The sequence below is a fragment of the Chiloscyllium plagiosum genome, unplaced genomic scaffold, assembly GCF_037043375.1.
Source record: "Chiloscyllium plagiosum isolate Xiang-an unplaced genomic scaffold, Cpla_swu_hap1 HiC_scaffold_27, whole genome shotgun sequence".
In the NCBI taxonomy this organism is placed as follows: domain Eukaryota; kingdom Metazoa; phylum Chordata; class Chondrichthyes; order Orectolobiformes; family Hemiscylliidae; genus Chiloscyllium; species Chiloscyllium plagiosum.
This window is the reverse complement of record NW_028270165.1, coordinates 10,324,037-10,341,887: the sequence shown is the minus strand read 5'-3', so window position 1 is coordinate 10,341,887 and position 17,851 is coordinate 10,324,037. Positions and strand designations below refer to the sequence as shown.

General features: G+C 47.4%; 2 protein-coding genes across 2 annotated transcripts in view; one reads left to right on the top strand and one right to left on the bottom strand.

The window, feature by feature from the left end:
• LOC148143075 (uncharacterized) overlaps positions 1 to 14,671 on the bottom strand; it is a 111,246-nt gene extending 96,575 nt beyond the window's left edge. Inside the window, 2 exon segments of the mRNA XM_087975779.1 lie at positions 6,650 to 8,100; positions 14,558 to 14,671. Coding sequence (XP_087831905.1) covers positions 6,650 to 7,776 — 1,127 coding nt within the window. The 5' untranslated portion in view covers positions 7,777 to 8,100; positions 14,558 to 14,671.
• LOC148143074 (uncharacterized) overlaps positions 1 to 17,851 on the top strand; it is a 312,271-nt gene that overhangs the window by 247,266 nt on the left and 47,154 nt on the right. The gene's annotated exons all lie outside the window — the stretch shown is intronic.

Sequence of the window (17,851 nt, the reverse complement as noted above, 5' to 3'; positions counted from 1 at the left end):
TGTAAATCACAAAACCCTTTTTTTAGAAGTTGCATTCTCGGGTTAGCTGTTAACAGTGGTGATAGCTAGACAATATTTTGAAGGAGTTAGCCCCTTGTGTTCTCTGTCTATGACCTGATGTTTAGATTGCTTCTAATCTAAAAAGTGATATAACAGAGTTTTACATAAATTCATGCAGTTTTTGAGCTCAGAGTTCTACATGAATGTATGCAGTTTTTGAGCAAAGTGCAATGTATTCTGCAAGTACAAATTCACCACACAAAATATATGTGTGCATGTGGGTCTTTGTCTGTCCGTGTGTGTCTGTCTGTCTGGGTTGGGAGTTGTGAGTGTGAGAATGTGTGTGTGTGTGCATGTAGTGAGTGCAGAGTGTCTTAAGTCTGTGAGGAGGTGCATGTGAGAGTGTGGGAGTGTGTGTGTCCATATGAGTGTGTGTGGGCATCTGTGTGCGCCTCTGTGTGTACCTGTGTCCGTGTGTGTTTGTGTAGGAATATATGTGTGTGTGTGTGTCGTGCAATGGTGATCACCTGTAATGTGACATGAACCCAAGGTCCCGGTTGAGGCCCTCCCTATGGGTACCGAACTTAGCAATCAGCCTCTGCTCGGCCACTTTCCTCTGCTGCCTTTCCCGAAGTCCACCTTGGAGGATGGTCACCCGAAGGTCCGAGGCTGAATGTCCTGGACCACTGAAGTGTTCCCCAACTGGGAGGGAACCCTCCTGTCTGTTGATTGTTGTGCGGTGCCCATTCATCCGTTGTCGTAGCCTTTGCTCGGTTTCCCCAATGTACCATGCCTCCGGGCATCCTTGCCTGCAACATATAAGATAGACAACGTTTGCTGAGTCACATGAGTACCTGCCATGTACAAGGTGGGAGGTGTTCCAACGCGTAATAGTGGTATCTATGTCCACAATCTGACACGTCTTGCAGTGTCCACCGTGACAGGGTTGCATGGAGTTGTCCTGAGAGCCGGGCAGTTTGCTACGAATAATGATCTGTTTGAGGTTTAGCAGTTGTTTAAAGGCAAGTAGTGGAGGTGTGGGGAAGGTCTTGGTGAGGTGCTCATCCTCATTGATAATGTGTTGCAGGTCATGAAGAACATGGCGTAATTTTTCAGCCCCTGGGAAGTACAGAACAACGAAGGGTACCCTGTCAGTTGCAGCATGTGTCTGTCTCCTGAGGAGGTCATTACGGTTCCTTGCTGTGCCACAGACTCTCCTACCCTGGGGAAAAGACTTTAAGTACTCACCCTATCCATGCCCAGGGTAAATATTCTCAGCCTATTCAGCCTCTCCATGTAGCTGAAACCCTCAAAATCTGGCAACAGCCTTGTCAATCTTTCGAAGTATCACACATATTTCCTACAGCAGGGAGACCAGAACTGAACACAGTATTCCACAACTTATCCTCCCAACTCCTGTACTCTCTGCTCTGACCAATAAAGGCCAGCATACCAAACGCCTTCTTCACTATCCTGCCTACCTGCGACTCCAATTTCAAGGAACTATGAACCTGCAGTCCAAGGTCTCTTTGCTCTACAACACTCGCCTTAACTGTCAGTCCTGTCTGGATTCACTTCTCCTTATCAACAGCTCAAGGCCAGGAGCCTGGAACATTTGAGGTCCTTTTCATGTATGGAGTTGTTTTTCTTATTCCTTGACTGTTGATATGGTAGTTTACTGGCCTTGTAAGTCTGCTGTTAGGTCGGTTTAACTTTACATTTTTTTCTGCCTGTCTGCAAAGTCAGGCCCTTACTTCTTTGTTTCCCTGTGCTTTTATAGATTTCACAATAAATGTTAATTTTCCATTACACCAGCTGGGTACCTTTTAAATGCTGTAATTGTACCAGCCGCCACCACTTCCTCTGGCAGCTCATTCCTTACACGCACCATCCTCTGAATATAGGAGTTGCCCCTTAGGTTCATTTTAAATCTCACCCTCACCCTGAAGCTATGACCCATCCAGGGAAAAGATCTTGTCTATTTACCCTATCCATGTCCCTCCTGATTTTATAAAAGTTTGTAGGGTCACCTCTCAGCCTCTGGCGCTCGAGAGAAAATGGCCCCAGCCTGTTCAGCTCAAACCCTGACAACATCCCTGTCAATCTTTTCCGAACACTTTCAAGTTTCACAACATCCTTCCTCTAGCAGAGAGACCAGAACTGCATACAATATTCCAAAAGTGGCCTAACCAATGTCTGGTGCAGCTACAACATAAATTCAACTCTGGGAAAGAATGGAGGGGCAAACCAAAGTTTTGCGGGTCAGCTTGGCCATCAGGGCGGGGGGATGGGAATGAGGGAAGGAAGCTGAATGTGCTGGAGCCAAGGCGCAGGAAAAACAGAGGATGCAAAACCGGCGTGAAGCTGCAATGAGGAATATTGCATGTGATGTACTTGCACCTGTTGCAGTTACTTGTGGGAATCAGCTGCATTTTAAAAATAAAAACAGAAAACCTAGCTACCCCTGACACAAAACTACGTGGAAGCCATTTTGTCACGAAGCAATGTTTGCAGTAAAATGTAGCCTGTTAACATAATGCTGTCTGAGCCCTGGCTAAGGAATTCTGTTTTGATAGCCTGACCTTGCAGCTGCAGGCTGTCTCTGCTCCTCGGGCCATTAGACTGTGCTGCTTCATAGAATGATGGATTGGTTCTCTCTGTCCATTATCGGTAATTCGAGCCTAGCTGAACCTGCAGCATAAGATAACATTCAGATTTGTAGACATTAAGAAACGTAGGTCTGGACAACGTTTGTGAAACTTACGACTGCCCCTCAGTTGCGTAATTAATGGAGATTGTGCTTGTGATTTACCATAAAACTTGTAACATTCTGTATTACATTAGAATACGTCAGACTTTGTTTGACTCCCCATGGCAATGAATAAAGCTAGTTAATTGCTCAAGGTCTCCTCTCCTGACTACTTTGCTTTAAACGATTTGACACACGCGTTACTTTGCCCCAACAGTACTAATACATCGAAGGGAGAGAGAATTCCTCAAGTAGGGCACTCTCAGAATCTGGGACAGCCCTATTTCTGGTTTACTTCTTAATGAACAAACATTAAGCATTTATTTATTTCTGATTTTGTTTCATTTTTCTTGTTTGATTCCCTGCTGTGACTACACTCTGTGTCTGGATGGGTGACAGGCTGAGATTGTAGGTTTGCTTTCGATTGACTGAATGTTTACTTGTTCTGGAAGCTGTAAAAGAGGCGTGAAAGCTTCAGCAGAAGTCCAGCAAAGCTGAGGACAGACCGACATCTTACTCTGTGGGAACAGCGAGTTCAGAGGACAGAGAAATCAGGCCCTGAAACCCGAGCTGACACCAGACTACCATGTGCTCAGTGCTTTGATGAGCAATGCCAACCCTCTGCCTTTACCTCGCTTCCCATCTGACTCCCCCCTCAATATTCAGGATCCAATCCTTACCATCTTGAAGCCATGTCTCTGTAAGGAGTCTCAGACCATAATTATTCACTTCCAATGTGTGCAGTTAATTCATTCCCTTTTGTTACAATGCGGCACACATTCAGACACACCATGTATCGTTTCAGTTTTTGTGACATTAGTATCCAGTTTCGATTGTTGGTCCATTGGTGACGCTGTTGCTTGGTGACGGTGAGGCTCCCCCGGCCCCGCCCATCCCCCCGTGCAGACGTCACGCGGGGGCGAAGGCGGTTGGGAGGAGAAGTCGCTCGAGCGAGGTAGCGGCGGGAGGGCGGCCGTTAGGAAAATGGCGCCGCGTGGCCCGAGGCAGACACCCGTCACTAACCTTGTACTTGTGCTTTTTACCGTCACTGATTTTTTCACCCTTGCGGACTAATCTAATTTATAGATTAAGGTGTAGGTTGTGGTGGATTGGCCTTACTAAATTACCCATAGTGCCCCGGGATGGGCAGGTTGTGGTAGATAATTTAGCATGACCAATCCATAGTGCCCTGGGATGTGCAGGTTAGGGTGGATGACCATGGGAAATACAGGGTAAAAACAAGGACTGCAGATGCTGGAAACCAGATTCTTGATTAGAGTGGTGCTGGAAAAGCAGAGCAGTGCAGGCAGCATCCAAGGAGCAGGAAAATGGACGTTTCAGGCAAATGCCCTTCATCAGGAATAGAGGCAGAGTGCGTGCAGGGTGGAGAGACAATTGAGAGGAGGGTGGGGGTGGGGAGAAAGTAGCATAGAGTACAAGGTGAATGGGGGTGGGGATGGAGGGGATAGGTCAGGGAGGATGTGGGGGGAAGGTAGCAAAGAGTATGATGGGTGAATGGGGATGGGGATGAAGGTGATAGGTCAGAGAGAAGGGTGGAGTGCATAGGTGGAAAGGAAGATAGGCAGGTAGGACAAGTCATGGGGACAGTGCTGAGCTGGAAGTTTGGAGCTGGGGTGAGGTGGGGGAAGGGGAAATACAGAGTGAGGGGATGGATATGGGTGGGACACTCTTCAGAGGGCCAGTGTGGAATAGATAGGCTGAATGGCCTGTTTCCACATTGTTGGGATTCTATTGACTCTCCCCAAAAAGGAGCATTTTATCGGCATCTATCTTTTCAGAATTCTATTGGTTTCAATAAGATCACCTCCAGTTCATAGAGGTATACAGCACAGAAACAGACCCTTCGGTCCAACGCGTCCATGCCGACCAGGATTCCCAAACTAAACCAGTCCCACTTGTCTGCATTTGGCCCATATTCCTCTAAACGTTTCTATTCATGTACCCATCTGAATGTCGTAACTGTAATGTTGTAAATGTTGTAATGTCGTTTAAATGTTGTAACTGTACCTGCATCTCCCACTTCCTCAGCAAGTTCATTCCACACACAAACCACCCTCTGTCAAAACAGTGCCCCTCCGGTTCCTTTTAAATCTCTCTCCTCTCACCTTGAAAGAATATGCCCCCTAGTTTTGAGCTCCCCTGCACGAAGGGAGAGCCCTTTGCTATTCACCGAACTTCACTCCTCATGATTTTATAAATCTCGATGAGGTCACCCCTCAACCTCCTTGTGCTCAGTGAAAGATGTCCCGCCCTCTCCTTATAACTCAAACCTTCCAGTTCTGGCAACGTCCTAGTAAATCTTTACCGAACCCTCTCTAATAGTCTTCTTCGTATTACAGGGCCACCCGAACTGTACCCAGTACTCTAAACCACCCTGTCTACCAGTGATACAACTTTCAAAGAACTACGTACCTAAACCCCACCTCCCCATATCTCGGGTTTGGAGAGATACGGGCCGGGTGCTGGCAGGTGGGACTAGATTGGGTTGGGATATCTGGTCGGCGTGGATAGGTTGGACCGAAGGGTCTGTTTCCATGCTGTATATCTCTATGACTCTATGTCTCTCTCTTTTACAACATGACCCATGGTCCTACAATTAACTGTACACATCCTGCCCTTTCTTGTTTTAGTAAAACGTAAAGCACACATACTCCCACACTCTCACAGACTTATACTCCAACACACTTTCACTTTACTAAGCATGCACACACTCTTACACGCACACTCACGCACAAACTCACATGCACACAATCACAGCAATCTAGGTTTGTTCAATATATCCTATCAGTTGCATGACACGGTGATCTTTTGCTATAAAATGTAATGTCTTTGATCCTGCTTCACAGCTATCCAATGAAGGAGCAGCACTCCAAAAGCTGGTGCTTTCAAATAAACCTGGTGTTGTGTGAGTTTTTAAATTTTATCCACCCCAGTCCAAAACTGGCACCTCCACATCGAGTGAACACAGCCCAAACGTCCCAGTGCTGCCAGGAAACTTTACAATGCTGATGAAATGACGCAATACCTGCACTCCTGAAAAATTTACAATTTCTAACGATACTGGCTACTCATTCACTGCTCGATCTGAAACACAACATTGGAAACTCAGTAAGTTCAGGTAACCTTTATTGCGATCCAGCTCTGTTACAGCTTCAGATCCCCCCAGCAAAAAAGGCAGAGAAAATGTAGCTACTTTTCAAACAGCTCAAGACCGAAGTACGCACACATCCCCCCACAACTACACTTTCCTTACTATTGGTCACCACCAAGTTGTCCCTTTGTAATTGGATCCTTGGTACAGCCTTAACCTGTGGGAAGTATTGCCTCACTCAGTAATTTCAACCCGTATCCTGTATTCCAAGTAAGTTGGATGGGCAGTGTCGAGTCAACCACACTGCTGTGGGTCTGCAGTCACATGTAGGCCAGCCTGGGTAAAGAATGCAGCTGGAACAACTGAGTGAATCCTTTCCCACAACAGCAGTTTCCTCCCCTAAAAAGGATGTGAGTGAATCAGATGGGGGTTTTCTCCACCCACCCCCACCCCAACAAAAAATGGTTTCATCGTTAGATTCTGAACTCCAGTTTCTGACCAAATTCCAATTCCGCCATCTGCCGCGGTCGGATTCGAACCCAGCAGCCCCGAAACTGGTTTGACAGTCCAGTCGATAATGACACTCGGCCGTCGCCGCTTCAGTACGTCCACAGTTGGGAGGAGCAGGTGAACGGCCTCTCCCTGGTGTGGAGACACTGGTGGGTCAGCAGCTTAAATCGAGCAGGTGAACCCCGTCCTGCACTCGGGGCCCCTGAAGGGCCTCTTCCCCCTAGTGGAGCCGCTAGTGCCTCTGAACCCCTCCCCAACACTCTGAGCAGCTGAAAGGCTTCTCCCCCGTGTGGATCTGCCGGTGGGTTAGCAGGGTGGAGGCCTGGGTAAAGGTCTTCCCGCACTCGGGGCAGCTGAAGGGCCTCTCCCCCGTGTGGATCTGCCGGTGCCTCAGCAGGGCAGAGGCCTGGGTAAAGGCCTTCCTGCACTGGGGGCAGCTGAATGGCCTCTCCCCCGTGTGGACCCGCCGGTGCGTCAGTAGGTTGGAGGAATTGCTAAAGGCCTTCCCGCACTCTGTGCAGGGGAACGGCCTCTCCCCCAAGTGGATCCGCCGGTGCCTCAGTAGGGTGGAGGCCTGGGTAAAGGCCTTCCTGCACTGGGGGCAGCTGAACGGCCTCTCCCCCATGTGGACCTGCTGGTGGGTCAGTAGGTTGGAGGAATTGCTGAAGGCCTTCCCGCACTCGGAGCAGCTGAAGGGCCTCTCCCCCGTGTGGACCCGCTGGTGGGTCAGCAGGTTGGAGGAATTACTGAAGGCCTTCTTGCACTCGGGGCAGCTGAAGGGCCTCTCCCCGGTGTGGACTCGCCGGTGGGTCAGCAGGGCTGAGGAATCACGAAAAGCCTTCCCACACACGGGGCAGTTGAAGGGCCTCTCCCCCGTGTGGATCCGCCGGTGGGTCAGCAGGGCTGAGGAATCACGAAAAGCCTTCCCGCACAGAGGGCAGATGAAGGGCCTCTCCCCCGTGTGAATCCGCCGGTGGGTCTGAAGGTTGGAGGAATTGCTGAAGGCCTTCTCGCAGTCGGGGCAGTTGAAGGGCCTCTCCCCCGTGTGGATCCGCCGGTGCCTCAGCAGGGTGGAGGAATTACTGAAGGCCTTCCTGCACTCGGGGCAGCTGAAGGGCCTCTCCCCTGTGTGGATCCGCCGGTGGGTCAGCAGGGCAGAGGAATCACGAAAAGCCTTCCCGCAATCGGGACAGCTGAAGGGCCTCTCACCCGTGTGGACTCGCTGGTGGGTCAGCAGGTTGGAGGAATCGCTGAAGCCTTTCCCGCAGACATAGCAGAAGAACGGCTTCTCCCCGGTGTGGCTGCGCCGATGAGTCTCCAGGACAGACGGGACATGGAAACCTTTTCCACAGTCGCCACACTTCCACGGTTTCTCTACGAGGCAGGATTCCTCGGGTTTCTCCATGGCCAACGCTTCAGCCACACACAAACGCGTGTGGAGCCCCTCCCCACCGTGAATTTCTTTTTCCAGGCCGTATAACTGCTTCAGGCTCCACACTCAGTGCACTGCAACAGTAGGGTCTCTCATCCAGTCCCACTGATGCTGAAAACGTACTCAAACCGGAACCAAAAAGCTTTGCTCCTTCTCACAGAATCATAGTTGGAAAATTGTTGTCGTCCCGATGGAGTCAGTGACTGTCAGACATTGATGTCAAAGTGAGGATTGCAGACAATGGAGAGCTCTTCATCTGTTGATTTTGAAACTTCTGTCTTCAGATCGTGCAATACTCTGTTAAAAAGAGATTACAAAAGTCATCATTGTCAGTGCAGGGTAGAAATTCAGAACAAGGAATTCTACTTTCTGTGGAATATTCTTTTCTTTTGTTATTCCACAAAATTGAAAGCACCATCCCACTCTCTCTCTCCCCCGTCTGTTCTCACTCCGCTCTAACTAATTCCCCTGAAGATGCTGATTCAGGATCTTACAGGGGCAGAAAAGCAAAATAGTCAAGACTAACGTCAAGATAAATCCACCTGAAAGTGAATATCTTTCACAACACTGGGATACTGCTGAGAGCGAGCAGGTCTGCCCCTCAGGTCCCTATTAAATCATTCCCCTCTCAGCTCAAATTTAGATTTAGATTAGATTACAGTGTGGAAACAGGCCCTTCGGCCCAACAAGTCCACACCGACCCGCCGAAGCGAACCCATCCATACCCCTACATTTACCCCTTACCTAACACTACAGGCAATTTAGCATGGCCAATTCACCTGACCTGCACATCTTTGGACTGTGGGAGGAAACCGGAGCACCCGGAGGAAACCCACGCAGACATGGGAAGAACGTGCAAACTCCACACAGTCAGTCGCCTGAGGCGGGAATTGAACCCGGGTCTCTGTCGCTGTGAGGCAGCAGTGCTAACCACTGTGCCACCATGCCGCCCACAAATATATGCCCTCTAGTTCTGGACTCCCAAACACAGGGGAAAAGACCTTGGATATTCACCCAATCCATGCCCCTTATGAACATCCATCAGACAATAGACAATAGGTGCAGAAGTAGGCCATTCTGCCCTTCGAGCCAGCACCATCATGGCTGATCATCCGCAATCAGTATCCTGTTCCTGCCTTATCCCCATAACCTTGGATTCCACTATCCTTAAGAGCTCTATCCAACTCTTTCTTGAAAGTATCCAGAGACTTGGCCTCCACAGCCTTCTGGGGCAGAGCATTCCATACACCCACCACTCTCTGGGTGAAGAAGTTTCTCTTCAACTCCGTTCTAAGTGGCCTACCCCTTGTTTTTAAACTGTGTCCTCTGGTTCAGGACTCACCCATCAGCGGAAACATGCTTCCTATCTCCAGAGTGTCCAAACCTTTAATAATCTTGTACATCTCAATCAGATCCCCTCTCAGCCTTCCAAACTCAAGCGTACACAAGCCCAGTCGCTACAATCTTTCAGCGTAAGATAGTCCCGCCATTCTGGGAATTGACCTCGTGAACCTATGCTGCATTCCCTCAATAGCCAGAATGTCTTTCCTCAAATTTGGAGACCAAAACTGCGCACAATATTCCAGGTGCAGTCTCACCAGGGCCCTGTACAGCTGCAGAAGGACCTCTTTGTTTCTATACTCAATTCCTCTTGTTATGAAGGCCAGCATGCTATTAGCTTACTTCACTGCCTGCTGTACCTGCATGCTTACTTTCATTGACTGATGTACAAGTACACCTAGATCTCCTTTACCTAACTTGACTCCATTTAGGTAGTAATCTGCCTTCCTGTACTTGCCACCACAGTGGATAACTACACATTTATCCACATTAAACACCATCTGCCCTGCATCCGTCCACCCACCTAGCCTATCCAGGTCACCCTGTATTCTCCTAACATCCTCCTCATATTTCACCCTGCCACCCAGCTTTGTGTCATCAGCAAATTTGCTAATATTACTTTTAATACCTTCATCTATATCATTAATGTACATTGTAAAAAGCTGCAGTCCCAGCACTGATCCCTGCGGCACACCACTGGTCACTGCCTGCCATTATTCTTACTTTCATTATCACTATTCTTTGTTTCCTGTCAGCCAACCAATTTTCAATCCATGTCAGTATTTTGCCCTTAATACCATGTGCCCTAATTTTGCTCACTAACCTCCTATGTGGGACTTTGTCAAAGACTTTCTGAAAGTCCAGGTATACTACATCCACTTGATCTCCCTTGTCCGTCTTCAGAGTTACATCCTCAAAAAATTCCAGAAGATTAGTCAAGCATGATTTCTCCTTCATAAATCCACACCAACTCTGACCTATCCTGTTACTGCTATCCAGATGTGTTGTAATTTCATCCTTTATAATTGACTTCAGCATTTTTCCCACCACTGAGGTCAGACTAACTGGTCTATAATTCTGTTTTCTCTCTCCCTCCCTTCTTAAAAAGTGGGACAACATTAGCCACCCTCCAATCTGCAGGAACTGATCCTGAATTTATAGAACATTGGAAAATGATCACGAATGCATCCACGATTTCTCCCAGTCTACCTGCATGTTGAAATCCCCCATAACAACTGTACTAATATCTTTGCGACAGGCCAATTTCAGCTCCTTATTCAACTTACACACTACATCCAGGCTACTGTTTGGGGGCCTGTAGATAACTCCCATTAGGGTCTTTCTCCCCTTAGAATTTCTCAGTTCTCGCCATACTGACTCTACATCCCCTGATTCTAGGTCCCCCCATGCAAGGGACTGAATATCATTCCTTACCAACAGGGCTACCCCACCCCCTCTGCCAGTTAGTCTGTCCTTATGATAGCACGTATACTCTTGAATATTCATTTCCCAGGCTCTGTCCACTTGAAGCCACATCTCAGTTATCCCCACATCATCGTAACTGCCAATTTCCAAATGAGCTTCAAGCTCATCCACCTTATTTCTAATGCTTCATGCATTCATATTTAATATTTTTAATTTGTTACTCCCCTCACCCTTCCTATCAATCCCTATTTCACTTGACCTTACGGCATGATCCTTTTCTTTTGAGTTTTCTGCTCCATTGATTCCATTGACTTTCTTGACTTCTCTTGTTCTAACTTTCTTCTTAAACTTCCAGTTTGTCCCCTCTACCCCCCCCCCCCACCCCCGCTAATTTAAACGCAGCTGTGTTGCAGTGGCAGACCTACCTGCCAGAATGCTGGTCCCCCACCTATTAAGTTGCAACCCGTCCCTCTTGTATAATTTATCCTTACCACTAAACATCAGCCTCTCATGCTCCAGGGAAAATATCTCTGGCCTATTCAGCCTCCCCCTGTAGCTCAAACCCTCCAACCTGGCAACAGCCTTGTAAATCTTTTCCAACTCCTGTCAAAGTTTCACAACATCTTTCCTCTAGCAGAGAGACCAGAACTGAATGCAGTATTCCAAAAGTGGTCTCACCAATGTCCTGTACAGCTGCAACATGACCTCCCAACCCCTGTACTCAATGCCCTGATCAATAAAGAAAAGCATCCCAAACGCTTTCTTCACTATGTTCCTGAGACTCTGCTCTCAAGGAAGTATGAATCTACACTCCAAGATCTCTTCGTTCTACAACTTAACATTTGTATAAGTACGTGAATAGGAAAGGTTCGGAGGGATATGGCCCAATCTAGGTGGGACTAGCTTAGTTTCTGAATATAGTCAGCATGGACTAGTTGGACTGAAGGGTCTGTTTCTGTGCTGTCTGACTAACTATTCTGGACTGGTGTTGAAACCATTTTCTTGCCTTCCCCCACAAACATCCACTTCTTCGTTGTTCCAAAATCAGATGAGTTCAGCCTTGAATATATTCAATGACCCTCTAACTGCAGGGAGACATTCCTACTTCTGAACTCAATTCCTCTTGCTGATATACCACTTGCCTTGCTGATTGCTTGCTGCACCTGTCTGACAACTGGCAGTGACTGGTGTAGGAGGACGCTGAGGCCCCTTTGCACATCCACACATCATTCCTGATGAAGGGCTGGTACCTGAAACATCAACTCTCCTGCTCCTCGGATGCTGTCTGACCTGCGGTGCTTTTCCAGCACCACACTTTTCGACTCTGATCTACAGCATCGGAAATTTACCTCCTTTCTGCTTTTTTTTCCATAGCAAAGGCTGTAACTTTACATTGTGGCACTCCATTTGCCATGTGTTTGCCAACTGTGATCTTCTCTACATCGTGGAGACTGAGCATAAACTTGGGGAATGGTTTGCCGAGCATCACAGCTGGGTCCGCAGAAGCCGACTGAACCTCCCAGTCACCACCCATTTTAATTCCCCTTCCCAATATGATCATCTTTGGCCTCTTCCATTGCCACAACAAAGCAAACTGCAAATTGGAGGAACAACACCTCATCTTGTGCCTGGGCAGCCTGCAGCCCTGAGGATCAACATTGAGTTCTCCAATTTCAAATCACCTCCCTTCACCACTCTGGAAAAAGGGGGTGAGAAAAGTGAGTAGCGTGCTCAGAGATGTTGGACAGGGGAAGGGCATTGCAGTGTGGGGTGAAGCTCAATCTTCATTCAGAGAGAGAGAGGGGAGCAATAGCAGCTTCAGAAGCTCATGGTCCAACTTCTGCATTTAGACAATGGGAGGGGGGGTCTGACAGGCAGGGGGACAATTCCAACTCTGGACTCCTCCCGTGGGTTAAACTTGTATGTCTGATGATCTTGCTCTATGGGTTATTGACTGTGTACATTATACAACTCACGGTGGTGCCTGTTCAGTCGCCGACTTTCTCCTGATGGCTTGGTGGCATCCCCGCCTCCAACAACGAGGTCAAAGGGTTAGCGGCCGGTGTCTTATTTGTCAGGAATAAAACCCTGGAAAAGGCTTGCCTTGCACTCCGGGTAGAACTCCCTTGGCGGAGGGTCCCTTTGAGACACTTCAACTGGACTTCATTGAGTTGCAGAAATGTCAGTGCTATAAATATGTTTAGCTTATTGTTGATGTTTTTTCTAAGTGGATTGAAGCCTACCCTTCCCCTAACACTGCTGCTGAGACTATGGTGAAGATTTTGCTGAAGGAAATTATTCCCTGCTTCGGTATACCTGCGTGCATTAGCTTGGACAATGGATCGCACTAGTTGGTAATAGTAATGAAGAACTCTTGATGAAGTACAGATTTGAGACGGCCCAAGGAATTCCTTATGAACTCAACTTGTAAGCCTCTCTTAGTTCATCCCGGAGATCGTACCTTTTAGTTTAATTTTAATCATCCCCTTCATGTAACAGTGATGCTATTAGTACAACTTAACACTGATACCTATAAGCCAGGCTCACTGGATTCTAATAACCCAGGAGAGTAGGACATTGTTCTCCCTTCAAGAGCCCTGGCAGGCTACTCTGTTGTACTATCACAAACAGACTACCTTTATAGCTGAAAAAGTGTTGCTGGAAAAGCGCAGCAGGTTAGGCAGCATCCAAGGAGCAGGAGAATCGATGTTTCGGGCATGAGCTCCTGCTCCTTGGATGCAGCCTGACATCCTGCGCTTTTCCAGCAACACATTTTCAGCTCTGATCTCCAGTCCTCACTTTCTCCTCGAAGACTACCTTTATACACAAGTTTACAAAGGCTATACTGTCACAAACACAAAAAGTTAACAAAAGCACTGCATGATCTGAACTAGACAGATAATAGTGAAGGACAATAATTCAAGGGAGAAGTCAATTTGTAGCGAGTTTCATTTTGAGGTCAGAATCAAACATTGTTATTAATTTCACAAAGGAACAGCCATGAATGTTATCACTTGGTGTCCTGTTTATACAGATTCACCGATGTTCAGGCAAATGTTCTTAATTGTCTTACTCTCCCTGTCTATTTTCTATTGTGCAGCAAATGTGTTATATAATTCAAAATTAAACATTTTAGTCAAAATGTTTAAGGATAGGTTTTCCTCCTGCCACCTGTTTGCTGAAGTCCTGAACTGCAGGGTCGTATGAGAATTGCTTTAATGGAACCAGCTATGGGTGTGCATGTTCCACATAACATCTCCTGCCTATTTGAGACTTGTCTCACCCACTCCTGTAAGACAAAGGGGCCATATACCTCCTGCAGGTTTGGTGGGTTAGCCATGGAAAATGCAGGGTTATAGTTTCATAGTAATAGAAGCAGGAATAGGCCATTTGGCCCTTCCAGCCTGCTCCACCATTCATTAAGATCAGGGCTGATCTATCCATTATCTGAGCTCCTCCTCCCTGCATTGTCCCAGCTACCCTTAATTCCCAGACTCAACAGAGACACTCGGCCTTGCAGCTGTACTGCTACCTGATAAACAAATTCTTTCCTTGCATGGGAATATCCTTCTCTTTGCAAGGACCTATTGTACACATCAGCTACTGACCAACACTGTCCAGACACTACATCGCTGGGCAAAGTGACTTCGTTGCTCAATATCCTGTAATTACCAGTTTGCTAAGTGTTAAATGACTGTACCCTATATAATCACATAACTCTCTGTTTCTCATCGGAGTGACTTGTGAGTATTAGGTCGACTTGGCTCTCCCCGTGAGCTCCCGAATAAACAGTCAATAACTCAAGGTTTGTGTGTCATGATTACTTATCCAACACTTATTGGACTACTACGAGCAAATCACCCACAGCATAATCCACTTCCATCCCCAACATGGATCAAGACACCATCCTTTTTTGCCAGACAAGTAAATGTGTCAAGCTCAGGAAACAAAGCCTGACAAACATTAATAGACACAGATCTAAACCAACCTTTTCCAGAGTCTGTCCCTTCACCTCGATTGACTTTCTTTTTCCCTCAGCTCCTACAAACCAACAGCTGAACCCAAGGATGAGAAAAGAAAGGGGACGAGAAAAGAGAGTGCGGTACTCCCAGATGTTAAACAGAGGAAAGAAGTTGCAGTCTGGACTGAAGCTCAATCTTCATTCAGAGAGAGAGGAGCAACAACAACTTCAGAAGCTCATGGTCGAACTTCCACATTCAGCCAATGGCGGGGGTTTTAATTGGCAGGAGGACCAGACTCCTTCCGGTCCTCCTGGGATTCCCAAAGGTTGGTCGCACCGTCCATCAGAACGACGAGGAGCGGGGCCCCATTCCGATCTCACACATGCGCACCATGAACATTGCCCACAGCCGATAGAACAGTATCTGGGTCGCATGGGATTTTGGGTAGTACATCAGCCATGAAAGAGATGAAATCAAGAGTCCCACATGCCTTCTTAACCGTCCTTTTTCATGTGTTCCTGACGTACACGCCAGGAGCCAATCTTTAATCGATTTTCAATTGATCCACTGAGTGAAACACTACAGGTGTTTAACTCGAAACTCTATTTCCAATTCAGTGTCAGTGTATCGCTCTTTATCCGTCCTCAAGTAAGGACCAAATCAAAGCCCGACGTCTGTTCCACCTGAACGTCGATTTTTTTTTAGTTTGCAGATTCCAACCATTTATTAAAAGTTATTCATAGTACATGAGCATTGCTGGCTGGCCAGCATTTAGTTCCGCTTGAAAAGGTAATGCTGACCTGCCTTCTTCAACTGCTGTGGTCCACACGCTGTACGGTGACACATAATGTCCTTACGGAGGGTATTCCAGGATTTAGACCCAGAAACACTGAAGGAACAGCAATATATTTACAAGTCAAGATGATGAGTGGCTTGGAGGGGTACTTGCAAGAAGTTGTGTTCCCAAGTATCTGTTGCCTGATCCTTCTAGATGGAAGTGGTTGTTGGTTTGGAAGGTATTTTTTAAGGATCTTTGGTGAATTTCAGTGTTGTTTCTTGTAGATCATACACACTACTGCTTCTGAACAGTGGGGCAGAGGGAGTGGATGTATGTGGAGATGGTGCCAATCAAGCAGGCGACTTTGTCCTGGATGGTATCAAGCTTTTTGAATGTTGTTGAAGCTGCCCCCATCCAAGCTGGTGGGAGAGTATTCCATTACACTGCTGACTTGTGCCTTGTAGAAGATGGGCAGGGTTTGGGGAGTTTCTCGCCTCAATATTCCTGACCTGTTGTCTGCTCTTTGTTGCCATTGTGTCTGTTGTTAGTCAAGTTGAGTTTCTGGTCAATGGTAAACCCCAAAAATGTTGATAGTGGGGTGTTTAGTGACAGTAACACTGTTGAATATCACGGGCCGTGGTCAGGTTATCTCTTTTGGGGATGAGTCATTGTTTGGCATTGGCATGGCATACATGTTACTTGCCACTCATCAGCCCATTGGATATTGTTAAGATCTTGTTGCATTTCAAACTGAACTGCTTCAGTTTGTGAGGAGTTGTGAACCGTGCTGAACATTGTGCAATTATTGGCGAATATTTCCACCTCTGACCTTATGATGGAGGAAGGTCATTGATGAAGATGGTTGAGCCTAAGACACTACCCTATGAATTCCTGCAGAGACGTCCTGGAACTGAGATGACTGACCTCCAACAACCACAGCCATCTCTCTATGTGCCAGGTATACCTTAACAATTAAGATACACAACAATTATTTTAAAACAAATTGAAGGAATACATACGAGACACCCCTCTTCCGGGAGACTCCAGTGAAAGGTTGTTTCTGGAACAGAAAAACTAAGTGTTCACTGTCATCAACCTTTTTGATGTTGGCCAGCCACAGCTCCCCCTGTCTATTCCCCCCCATCACCCACAGCTCCCACTGTCTATTCTCCCCCGCCATCCACAGCGCCCCTTGTCCATTCTCTCTCCATCTGCAGCTTCTTGTCCATTCTCCCTGTATACTCCAAACACCCTGTCCATTCTCTCTCACGTAACTCTCTGCAACCCTGTCATTTCATTCCTCACCCTCTGCCTTCTGACCAGTCTTTCTACACACCCTCTGGCCCCATCTATTCTCTCTCACCACACCCTCTGTCCCATTTCTATTCTTCCAGGCCCCCACCATCTCCTCTCCATCCATTCTCTCTCCCTCCCCCCACCATCTGCCACCCCCGCCCCTTCTCTCTCCCCTGTTGTGGGGAAAAACACCAGGCTCGGATTCAGAATTGAGGTTCAATGACAGAGTTTATTGCACGAGAAAATACCGGGGCTCCGGGGAGAGAAAGACACCCAACAGCACAGTGTCAGCTGCAAGACTTCTCTCGATCCGGAGCACAGGTCAAGAAACTTTTATACATCTTGTGATACAATCGGTCAGGGATGAGATTATTGTCTTTGCAACATGATTTGTTTATGGTAATCATTGTAGAATCGTTGATAGTTTCGGTACAGTCTTTGTCAGTTCAGGCGCAGCCTTTGTTAATTTCCGCACAGTCGTTGTCAGTTTCAGTGCAGACATTGTCCATTTCAATGTCTGCATGGAAATCCATTGTTGTAGGAATGGGCGCTAATTGCTCTTCCTGAGAAGGAGGATTCTTGCAGCCCTGGCTATTAGCATTTGGTATTGAGTCTGTATCAAGCTGTTAGCACTTCTATAATGGGTGTTGGCCGGACCCACACACTTCGGCGGGCAGTGTTCATTACTCATGAGTATTCTCTCCCCCACCCGCCTTAAACTAATCACCTGGGTTGTGAGTCCATTGTGCTGGCATTCTGGTGGCCCCAGGCAGTGTCTGTATCAGCTCTGCTGTTTCTCTCCGTATTGTGATCCGGTGGCCATCTTATGTGTCAAGTTGACCAACTGATGGCTCAGTGGTCATCTTGTGTATCCGTGTGCCTAGTGTCACCCTGCCCTGTGCCATCTCCCACTTCTCTGCCACGCCCAAACTCTCTCCCCCGCCCAATCTCTCTATCAACCCCACTTATTCTCTCTCTCTCTGTTCCCCTCCCCACAGTTTCTCTCTATCCCCTCCATTTTCTCCCTCTCTGTCCTCCATCCATTCTGTCTCTTTTCTCCACAGCCCCCACCACACCCGTCCTTTCTCATGCCTCGAACCAACTTTGACCGCTGTATTAAGCCCTTCAAAAGGACACACACACACACACACACACACACACAGAAAATGGATGGTGATGACTCTACCTGGGAGTTGGGAGTGGTGAGAAATGGCTGATCTTCAAAATTGAGAATACCTAAAATGAT